Source organism: Seriola dumerili, unplaced genomic scaffold (assembly GCF_002260705.1).
Source record: "Seriola dumerili isolate Sdu_G_001 unplaced genomic scaffold, Sdu_1.0 BDQW01000230.1, whole genome shotgun sequence".
NCBI classification, from domain to species: domain Eukaryota; kingdom Metazoa; phylum Chordata; class Actinopteri; order Carangiformes; family Carangidae; genus Seriola; species Seriola dumerili.
This window is the reverse complement of record NW_019174485.1, coordinates 132,654-143,688: the sequence shown is the minus strand read 5'-3', so window position 1 is coordinate 143,688 and position 11,035 is coordinate 132,654. Positions and strand designations below refer to the sequence as shown.

The 11,035-nt window shown below is 41.3% G+C and overlaps 1 protein-coding gene across 1 annotated transcript; it reads left to right on the top strand.

Moving 5' to 3' along the window:
- The first annotated feature begins 6,887 nt into the window (after window positions 1-6,887).
- On the top strand, window positions 6,888-10,971 carry timm10 (translocase of inner mitochondrial membrane 10). The gene is made up of 2 exons (XM_022755599.1): window positions 6,888-7,110; window positions 9,685-10,971. The coding sequence occupies exons 1-2, from the start codon at window positions 7,040-7,042 to the stop codon at window positions 9,878-9,880; spliced, it is 267 nt and encodes an 88-aa protein (XP_022611320.1). The 5' UTR covers window positions 6,888-7,039; the 3' UTR covers window positions 9,881-10,971.
- Window positions 10,972-11,035: the final 64 nt, after the last annotated feature.

Sequence of the window (11,035 nt, the reverse complement as noted above, 5' to 3'; positions counted from 1 at the left end):
AGCTGTCAGCCTCCCCATCTCCTCCATCCGGCCAGAAGCATCAGCTCCAGCTTCAAGCTGTCAAGGCCCAGACCCTGCTGAAGCTGGTCGGTCTGCTATATTCTGGGGAGGTGGAAGTAAAAGGAAGCACAGAGCAGAATGACGTGCTAGCTGCAGCCCGCCAGTTTGGGATTATAAGCCTTGTAGAGGGACAGAAAGACGGGGGGATGAAGGAAGGAGAGAGGCAGAGTCAGTGGAGTTGCAGGGAGAATGACTTTCATGATGAAGGCAGGAAGATGAGGGATGCACAAAATCAGACTGAGATGGCTGGAAAGACAGACACAGATTCTCCAGTTGAAAAGAGAAGTTGTGTATCTACAGGAACACAGACTGTCCAAGCTGGTGAAAAGTCAGTGTACAGTTCTATTACTCTGTCTAGCCAAGCTACACCTCCAACCCCAGAGTCTACACCCTCTTTAGCTCAAAGCTTGGATTTTTCTGTCACACTTGAAAAACAGTTTTGCTCCACTTCTTGCCGAGTCATTCCCAGCATGCCCAGTGGAGCATCAAGCAATGGCGACTCTATATTAAACCGATCCTTCTGCAGTTTAATAAATCCCACGTCAACTCCAGTTTTGTGCAGTGAAATGTTGACCTTCCCTGTTTCTCTTAATGATGACGCCGAGTCCCCAAGGCCTCAGGAAGACAACAACTACAAGCAGTCTTCTGAGTCTGGGGACAGCATACAGGGCTTGGCTGAGGAAAGCACAGAACTGGAGAATAGAAAAAGAAATGGCAAGATCGTTGACAACAGAGAAGGTAGGGAGCAGCCGAGCCAGGCTACCGGAGATGAGATGCCAGGAGAGGAAAGAGGAAAGTCAACAGAGAAGAGGCGTGTACAGGCCAGTGTAGGGATGAAGAGCTTGGCTATGATGAAACAGCTGCAGCAGGTAATGGAGTCCACACAGATTTCTATCAAGGTAAGAAGAAGTGGTACATTTTTGAATTAATTCTTTTTCATTGTAAGGTGTGTACATAAACCCTGGAGTTATATTCGGTGAGATTACCAATTGATCTTGTTAAACTAAAGTTTTTCTGATTATGATAAAAATGTGTGTCAGGCCAAATTGCAAAATTACAGTACACTAGTTTTCTAGGCTGTTGAGTGATTAGAGATCATATTGTTTGGTTGTGACTTCCTGTCGTAGTGTATCATTTATTTTCTGACAAGCACATTTTTCAGGGTGTCATAGACACTCAGCTGCTGTTGCCTAAAAATTTGAATCATATCTCCATTCCCCCTCAAGCGCAGTCACGACACTAAAAATGGCTTGTCAGTTCTACATTTGATGAACAAAGAAAAGCAAAAAAAAATGAAAATTTAGTTTCATGACAAATTATTATGACTCAGCTATGATGTGTTTGTGTGTGTCCTCAGACTTTCGTAACAAATGTGTAGGAAGCCTCCTCTTTGTGTTCTCATCATCACCACCGTATTTTCTTCCCTCTGTGCAGGTGAAGCTGAGGAGGAGGACTAAAGGAGAAATGTGGGAGGTGGTGAGCATGCAAGATACAGATGATGCGTTGAAACAGGTAGGTTAGTGTGACAGTGAATTTATACATAAAGACACACTTGTCACCCATTTCACTCTTGGTGGTGCATGGCAGTGCAGGGACAGAATAATAAGAGTTGCTGATTTTTAACAGTATTTACTTAGAAAGGACACAGCAACAGGAAGACACACGTTGGTTAAATAGACAGCAGCCCACGTATCATACATGCATTGTGTATACAAGGGCCAAAATACAAAGGCCTTCTAACTTTGAAATAAGTATATAACTAAATCACCTTTGCAGTCACAAAGCTGGACCATGTTAGCTTCCATGCTATTTACAAGTACAGTATTGCAGTGTTTCCCTCAGAATAAGATTCTATTATAGGTGGTAGCTGACCTTGGGGCAGCATGTTGGCTGCTGTCCTTCTCCTCCTCCTCCTTCTCCTCCTCTCCCTCATCTTCTACATCTCTCTCTACATAGGCTACAGCTTTTCCTTCCTGACCCTCTCTTGCTGCTTCAGCTGCCACAATCTGGACATATTCAAAACAGATAGATTGGATAGTTAATCACACTGCTCAAACTGTTCAGCTTTGTGTATTCTTGTGTTTTCTTAGCTCTGCTTTGTTTGTTTTTTCTTAGCTATTCTGTTTTGCCAATACCTCTGGTCCAGACTGCCTTTGTGCCTCCTTAGGATGAGTCCTTTTAAATCTTAGAAAATATTGTTCAATATTCATCATCAAATAAATGTAAGTAATTGTAGAAATAAATAAATAAATTGATAAATGTAGAAACACACAAATAAGTAAATTTATAAATGAGGTGTAAAAATACAGAAATAGTGTATGTGTTATTTATTATGGCATCTATCTATCTATCTATCTATCTATCTATCTATCTATCTATCTATCAAGAGTGATTTCTTTTTATTTTTGTGAATGGAATTTTAAATTCATACTGAAATTAACAAAACACCTTGCTCATCTTTCTGTAGGATGGCTCCAACCACAAAAGGCCAGGCACGGACATTTCAAACGTCCCGCCTCCTCCCTCCACTGTCCAACCAGACTGCCATATTCTTCAACCTGCTCTCACCAACCCCCCCAGATCCCCACCCCACCCTAACACCTCCTCTGACTCCCAGCCACCCTCTAGTGACTGCTTCACCCCAAACCAAAACAATGGCATTGAAGCAGCTCCGCTCCTCCAGCCTCAGGGCTCCGCAGAGGAGTCCGATGAGCAGATCGAGAAGCTGCTGGAGGACATCATGATGGGCCTCAACATCCTGCCCAACCTGGAGAGGGACAGCAAGAAGTCTCATTATCTTCAACCGAGCCATGACGGAGTACTGACTGTTCCCCAGATCCCAGTTCCACAGAATGATGCAGGGCACAGTCAGATGCACGCTGGCGTCAGTGCAGCAGGGTGTGTGTTTTACCAGGATTTGGAGACACAAAGTTACAAGTCATCAACAGATACAGGTATGTAGATGCATTAGTTTGCTTGAGATAAGTTTTTCTTACTTTACAGAAAAAGTTTGTTGAAGCATAATATAAAGGTGTTGATTTTGTTTTCCATCAATTCAAATTTAGTATTAGTTATTATCTCATAACAAGATGCAGGTTTTTGTCTCTGTTATTGCCTTTTCGCAGAATATGACTTGCATGCTAGAGAGTTCCTGCTAATGAAAAAAAAAGAGAGAGATCGATTAATTTGGATGACTAAAAACAAATATCAGGCTATATACAAGCAATACTACAATATTTACAGACTTTTTATTCTCTGAAACTGTCCAATTTGATGTGGGTGTTGAGTCATGGAGGTCGATGTTTTCATGTTATCTGTAGCTTGTCAAGATACGTTACTCTGGATAATTTCGGACATAGAGAAAATACCAAATATTACTGGTTTGTTTTATTGTCATTTGTTTTATTTGGAGTCTCAGTCCACAATCTAAATACCCACACTGTCATTTTCCCTCTATCCACCCCCTCCCCCAACCCCCCCGCTAACACCACCTCAGCTTTGTTTATTCAACATGGATTGATGCCAGTCTTCTCACCTGTTGTACAGGTATCCACTGTTGTTTCACAGCTCAGAACCAGCCCAGCTGCTCAAGCCTTTCATCTGTACTACCAGATTCAGTGCTAATCCAACAACAGCAGGAGAGCTCTCTGCAGAATCACTCATCTGTCAGATCCATGTGGCAGAGAGAAGGAATGAGCCATCAGAGCATGCCACTGTCCAAAAGTCAAGACTGTTTACATCCTGAGCCAGCTACGACAAGATCAGTTAGACCCTCAGCTTTCTTCTCCGCTGGGCAGAAACTACATTACCCAGCGTTCCAGGAAGCGTCTTCAGAAGACAGTCAGCACATCCTTGAGCTTTTACCCCTGAATAATGAGACACAGTCAATGCATTCTCTCTGTTTACCTTGCATGGACGATTTGCGGCTTCCTCGATGTCTGTCTCCATTAGAGCCGTGTACCTCTTCAACAGAACAACAGCCTGCCCTCAACAACCCATTGAACTTTGGCGTTAAAATTCAGCAACAGCCATCTCTATATGGGCGACCTTGGCTCAGAGAAAATCCTGATTCACTACAATTTCCTCTCAGCGCCATCATTCGCAGAGAAAATAAAAGCGCATCTTTACCGCAGGATACAAACTGCAGCTGTTGGTCAAAGCAATGTCAGGGAAATCTGGAGCTGAATCCTGAATCTTCTTCTGCAAAAGAGGTGGAAGAGAGAGAAAGGGTGTCTGCTGGTCAACAAAACGCTACGGAACTGAAATATGACTGTAAGAAGATGAAGGATGGTGACACTACAGGTGCAATAGCACCTAAAAGGAGGAGGACGAGGCGCACCAGTCATCCACAACATGCTGCTGCTTCTCTCTTGGCATACAAAGATGTGAAAGTCAGTGATGGAACAGAGACTCAAATCAACTTGAGTGTTTGTCAAGTCAGTTTGTCAAGCAATAATGTGCTGGCGAAGGAAAGAGAAATGGCCACCAGCTCTCTGAACATTCAGTCCAAATTTGTAGGGAAACCAAATCAACCATCATCCATCAGGGAAAGTCTGAGAGAGAAAACCGGAGGGTGTGGGGTGAATACTGCCCTAACTCGGATCAGAACCAGGGGTTTCTTGAAAAAAGCTCAGGAGTCAGGTAACACAGTCCAAGAAGCTTCTTTATTTGCAAAACCCGTGGCCCACAGAGATAAGACAGCGAATAAAGAAGGAGTCAGAAGCCAGAAACGTGGAAGACCGGCAAAAATACAGCTTGAAGAGCTTACCGCTCCGAACAACAATCCTGCTGTTGTTGAAAAAAATAACAACTATGAAGAAAGTCAGCAGAATATGGACAACAATTTACCGAAGAAAGAATTGGAAAAGGAGGACAAAACAAAGCGAAGGTGCAAAAAAAGGAGGATAAACAGAAGTACAGAAGTGGAGGTAATTCCACTGAAGAAGGCCGCAAGCACTGAGAACACCGGCAATGCTGACGCAGACGCTGAGATAATCTCAGACATAAGAAAACCTGGGACACCTAAACGGCCACAGATGGTCACTCTGAAGGAGTTTCAAAACCTTATTAAAAGGCAACATTCAAAAATGAGGAAGTTAATAGAAAGCCAGGAAACAAATGAAACTGTAAGAGATGCGAAAGGAATGGTTTGCGGAGACGACACATGTAAAGAATCAACTGAGGAGATAAAGATGGACACAGGCATTATTCAACCTCAAGACAGGGGCAGGAGTGACGAATCTCAGGTCACAGTTGATAAAAATCACAATCACATTTCAAACCAATTAACAGACGAGGATAACAAATCACAGCAAGACGAGACAGACAACTCTGCTTCTAAGGAGACCAGTTCGTTTGGTGGCATTTCTGTGTTTTCCTTTGATGTCTTGGAAGAAGAGGTGGCCAAGTTAGCAGCTGAGAGGGAGCAGCCATTGAAGAATCCTGATGAAGGTAAGTTGTCTGTTCTGATAGTCATGGTTGATTATTGGTAGATTTTGAAGCCTTTTTTTGGCTGGACTGCATCAGTGGGGCCAGCCCTACGATTACCAGAGTCCATGACTGAGTGACTGACTGTCGGTGGCATTTCGTGATTTTTGTCAGACGACGTCACTGTTATAAAAACAAGATAGCATAACATAATAATCTGCATTTCAGTCACTATTTCAATCTTGTTCTGTTGTCTGACAACAGAACAGTCCTTGAGTAAGTGCACTGTACTTAGTGTTGGTAAGGCAGATGTGGAAAGTAACTGTGTCTCAATCACTCTGGACTCTCCTTTTGTGTGTGTTTTTTTCTTCTTTTTTTTTTTTTTTTTTTAGCAGGAACAACCTGTGATACAGGAGAGTCAAATACAACACAGCAGACTGTCAATAATGATGAAGGCTTGTCTCACAGTGACACTCACCTGCCTCAGGAAATCAAACTGCTGTCAGATGACAACTCGCAGCCCAAAACACCTCCACCAGATGCTGGTGGGATCAGCAGGACCTCAGGCTGCGGAGGAGGAGAAGAAGAAGAAAAAGAAGAAGAAAGAGAAGAGGAGGAGGAAGTGGAGGTGGATGTTCTGCTTTACTCCCCAGTCAAAGTGCCTCAGACCAGAGAATGTGAGGATGAACACAACAACATGGAGATAACTCCAGATGAAGAAGAGGAGGAAGATGTGAATGAGATTGATGTGACTGGAGATGAGGCAGAGTAACGTTTGTGCAAAAGCATAGTTTTATAATTTGTTGTGTGACTAGTTCAGCACTTTGGCGTGTCAAAACTATTGTTCTCTCTGTTCTGGTTTTATTTATGTTCACCGAGATGTGAAGCTATGTATAATAGATTTGTACACCTTTCTTGTCATCATCAGTCTGCCTGGTAATTATAAGCTTTGTACATTTGAGAACAGCAGCTTTACAGCTTTCATTCAGTTCAATACACAAGGTTGAAATGGTTGTTTGATTTTCATTAATATGCGTAAGCATTGTCTGAAAAAAAGTATTCATGTTGTTTACATTTACTGTTTGTTAATAATTTTATTCATTTTACATTCTGAGTGAAAATTTGAATTGTCAAGCTGATTAAGGTAAAAAAAACACGAGTGGCATTTGTCTCTCTGTAAGTAACTACTGTAGAAAAGAAACCTTATTTTGAGCCTGTATTTGTAAAACGCATCGTTTTTTATGTAAATAACACAATTATGGTTTATTAAAAAAACAGTCTTTTCCTGCAAGTGTTTTTTTCCTGACACCCACACCAAGGTTGTGTCCTCAATTATGGACACCAGAGGGCGCACTGTTTCTTCCCCCGTGTCTGAATCCAACTTTATTGACAGCGGAAGTCGGAGAGGAAACCTTACACACGTGTTTTCTTGCAGATTTGAAGGTTACAGAAGAAGCAGCAGCAGGATTCTTGTTGGCTGTCCGCTGGAGAGGGTCACCAGGACGGAGAGTGTGTGCTAAACGCCGGGTGTGAGCAGCAGTGAAGCGCAGACATGGATCCCATGAAAGCACAGCAGCTGGCAGCGGAGCTGGAGGTGGAGATGATGGCTGACATGTACAACCGGTAAAGCCAAGAGCAGCTAACCTCTCAGCTAGCTGCCTCTTATTTATGCTACCTCTCAGACAGCAGCACACTGTCTCATGGCCTTCATTCATTGTCTTAATCATTACACACGTGAGGTGGTGACAGCTGGTCTTACAGAGATTAGCTAAGTGAAGACGTAGCTATAGTCCCTCTTCGATTCTGCTGATTATGTTCAATTACAGGAGCTAAGTGCTACTGTACATAAAGCTTAATTTTTCTCCAGAGCTATGCAAGCTGTAGGTGTAGCCATGCACAAGGTGATTTCAAAAAGAAGACTGCCTATCCCAAGCCCAATGCGAAGCCTTGAAATAATTTTGATTCATAATGATATTAGGGATGCACATTATTAAAATTTTATTATTAATTTTGGAAATATTTGAATATATTTTTGCCTAACAGTTTAATACTTTTGTTCTTCCTTTACTCAACAGCAGGAGGGGATGTTTCCTTTACAGATACAATACAGCAGATACAGAAACAACAGCTTGTAAAAGCAAATAAAATGCTCAAATATAGTATGTACTTGCAGCTAACCAGTGAATCATTCACATTAAATATTCTCAAAATATTGGGTGTAACTTTTACACTGATCCCAAGACAAATAACATATTTTCAGCAATTATTGCCTAGATGAGCATGAAATTAAAAACGTCTTAACATATCTGTAACCCGCAGACATCCTGTATGTAGGGCTTTGACAACGCTCTGTGATAACTGAATGAACATGCAGAGTTGGAGGAAGGGATGTCATCTCTGTAACAGTGTTACCTGAATCCAACTGAGGTGCTGCAGAATATAACAAGCACTCACATTCAAATCTGAGAACGTTACCTCCATTTTTGAGTTTGACTGTGGATAGAAATCCACTAATACTTCACTGCCCTCATAAAAGAAAGCAAACCTTTGAATGGGGTGACAGTGCAAACCACTGGACAGATGTTCTGATCAGAGAGTGATGAAATGGCATCATCCAATTGTTTTTTTTAATAATTGAATTTCTTGAAAATTTAGCTTGATGCTACTCTTCCTTCTCCTGCCTTCCTCCCTTTTTTGAATCCTGACCACACTGGTGGAAAATATGACATGTCTGACCTGGTGTACTAGTTTGAAGGTTTTAAATTCTGATGTGGGCAGCCATTGGAGAGAGTGGAGGTGAACAGTTATCATAAAGCCTCGGTTTTACAGATAAGTTGGCTACAACACTCAGGATGAAGTGGGGATGAAGCTGTGGTCCAGATGAGAAACAGTTAAAACAAGAAGTTGGACTGAAAGGTGATTTCAGGGGAACTCCAGTGAACAATGTGTGGATTTGAAAACAGGACAATACAATAGCCAGCTGTGCTCAGATCATGTCTACTGGCCTTTTCCATAACAGACCTTTTGCCCATCATTAATTATATTAGTAACACCTGTGCTCCTCCTGCCATGATAAAGTGTCTGCTTTGAAAAGGCCAATTGAAATATACGATAAATACTGCTGCAGAAGTGCCCCCACTGGTTCAGTGGCAGCGTGATCCCATCAGCCAAGAGATGTTTCCGTCCTCCTGTTTTTATGTGCAATTTTAATTTGCAATAGGTTAAACATGACTTGAACGTCCAGTGAAACTTCAGCTGACCTGTGGAGCGATGAGGCGACTGGAAACATTCCTCAAATTGATACATGACACAAACATAAATGTCATATTTCCATAATGTTTGAGGTTCGCCCAGCACTCTTTTAATTAAATCACCTGAGAATTAACCTGTAGAATTAACACCAGCATAACCACATAACAGCAGTGGATAATGCAGAAAATATGCAGATATTTCAATTTTTAATAGTGACTCAATATCATCAATGTGACAATATTTGTTTTAGACTTCACTTATACTTGCAATATATTATTTATGAAACAGTCTCAGGAAATTAGAGACATTGCTAATTTTGGGGAGAACCTGATTGAAGTTACCTTAATTTTTGCTTTTCACATAGTATTAACCCTGTCAGATAAACTATTGAAATAAAGTCAATTCATGCAGTCAAACTTAAAACCTCATTATGTCACCTTGGCAACACCTAGTGGTGATTGCATCCCTTATGGAGACAAAGCAATTAATGGGTTCAAATCAACAAATAAACTTCACCAAATGATGTAGTCTAGTAAGACATTAATGGACATTGTCTTCTGATGTATTATAGGCCCAATAATTAATCTAATTATAACTATAAAACAATATGTAAATTAACAATGAAACTACTTGTTTCTGTACCAGTGTCACCAGAATGATATAAAAGATGCTATAATTCTGTAAAAACTCAATAGTTTCAGGTTTTAACAGTCAAGACAATTTACAAGGTCAAAGAAGGTTACACTCCACATTTGAAAAAAAATGCAGTAATTCCAGCATTTCCTGACCATATATTTTTTGATTATAGGAAAAACATATATAACAATGCTCTATTGGTGGGACATCATATTAAGATTCTCAGGCACAGTGAAACAGCCTATTGGCCCTATTGATCTTTCCATGCAACATTTTAACCATCTGACCTCTGGCTTCCTTTTCTCCCAGAATGACCAACGCCTGCCACAGGAAGTGTGTACCGCCACATTACAAGGAGGCAGAGCTGACAAAGGGGGAGTCGGTTTGTTTGGACCGCTGTGTGGCCAAATACCTGGACCTTCATGAGAAGCTGGGACGCAAGCTGACAGAGCTCTCAGTCCAGGATGAAGAAATGATGAGGAAGGCTGCCGTCGGGAGCGGATAGAGACGCTGATGAAGGACATGATATGGGGAATTACTAGGTCACGGGATGGGGTTAGCATATCTGCTTTCTCTAAGATGAGAGAGTGGTGTTTTAATGTAAAGGGTGGGTAAATAAAAAATGTAAACTTAATACAGGGGTCCACTGAGACAAACTGCCTCCTCTACTGCGGTAGAGGATGATAAAAAGGACGGGGTTGGAAGACGCACCGGAGCACTTAGTGGAACGGCAGCATATCTTGAAACTGCTCGGAGCAATCCGCTGGCCTCTCTGGATCAGTCTGGTTTGTTTTACATTCAAGTTGGCCTGTTGGTCCTCAAGAAGTCACCTGAAAAATGACTGGGAAGAAGAAAGACCTAGGACATGTAACATTATTTCTAAGTCATACTTTGTGCTTGTTTCCAGCTGCTCAGAGTTCGGAAACTCAAACACTTTGTTGTTGCTGTTGAAACTTTGTGGCACCAACCATCTGGTACTTGCAGCAGGTTAAAACAAACACAAAGAATGGTTTGAAATTAGTCTTTGATCCTGAATGACCCCTTTAACTTTTTTCTTTTTTTTTCTTTTTTTTTTTGAATGGGCTGAAAGTAAACATGGGCCCTCTTCATGAGGTTGCAACACAACATCACATTCAGGTAGAGATAACATTTTTCACCATTACAAGTCATCTGTTATGCGTACAAAGTAGTGCCACTTCTGAAATACAGCAAATCATATACATGGATCAGGGCATGCACTGAATTAATTATGTATTGCAGTATTGATGAGCCAAAATGTCTTATTATTTTATACAACACACTGTATAGTTTACTCTTTTTCAGCCCTGAAACGACAGATACGAGCTCATAGCTGGGTCATTCTGGTTACACGGACTTGTATTGAAGATGGACTGGACTTTGTTCATGTTTCATGCCTGTCTAGACTGTGTTGTGCCGTATGTCAGTGGACCATGTTTTTGACTGTGATGTTTGTTTGATTTTTTTCCTGTGCTAACCACCGTGACACAGCTTTTTATCTGCATATTAGAGAAGCTGCAGTGTTTCATTGTTGTCAAGTACTCTAATTAAACAAAATCATACTTTATATAAACATTATGACGTATGTAAGTCCTATTTTCTGTCCCACAGGTACCTTTTCTCTCTCACAGTTGTTTCTCAG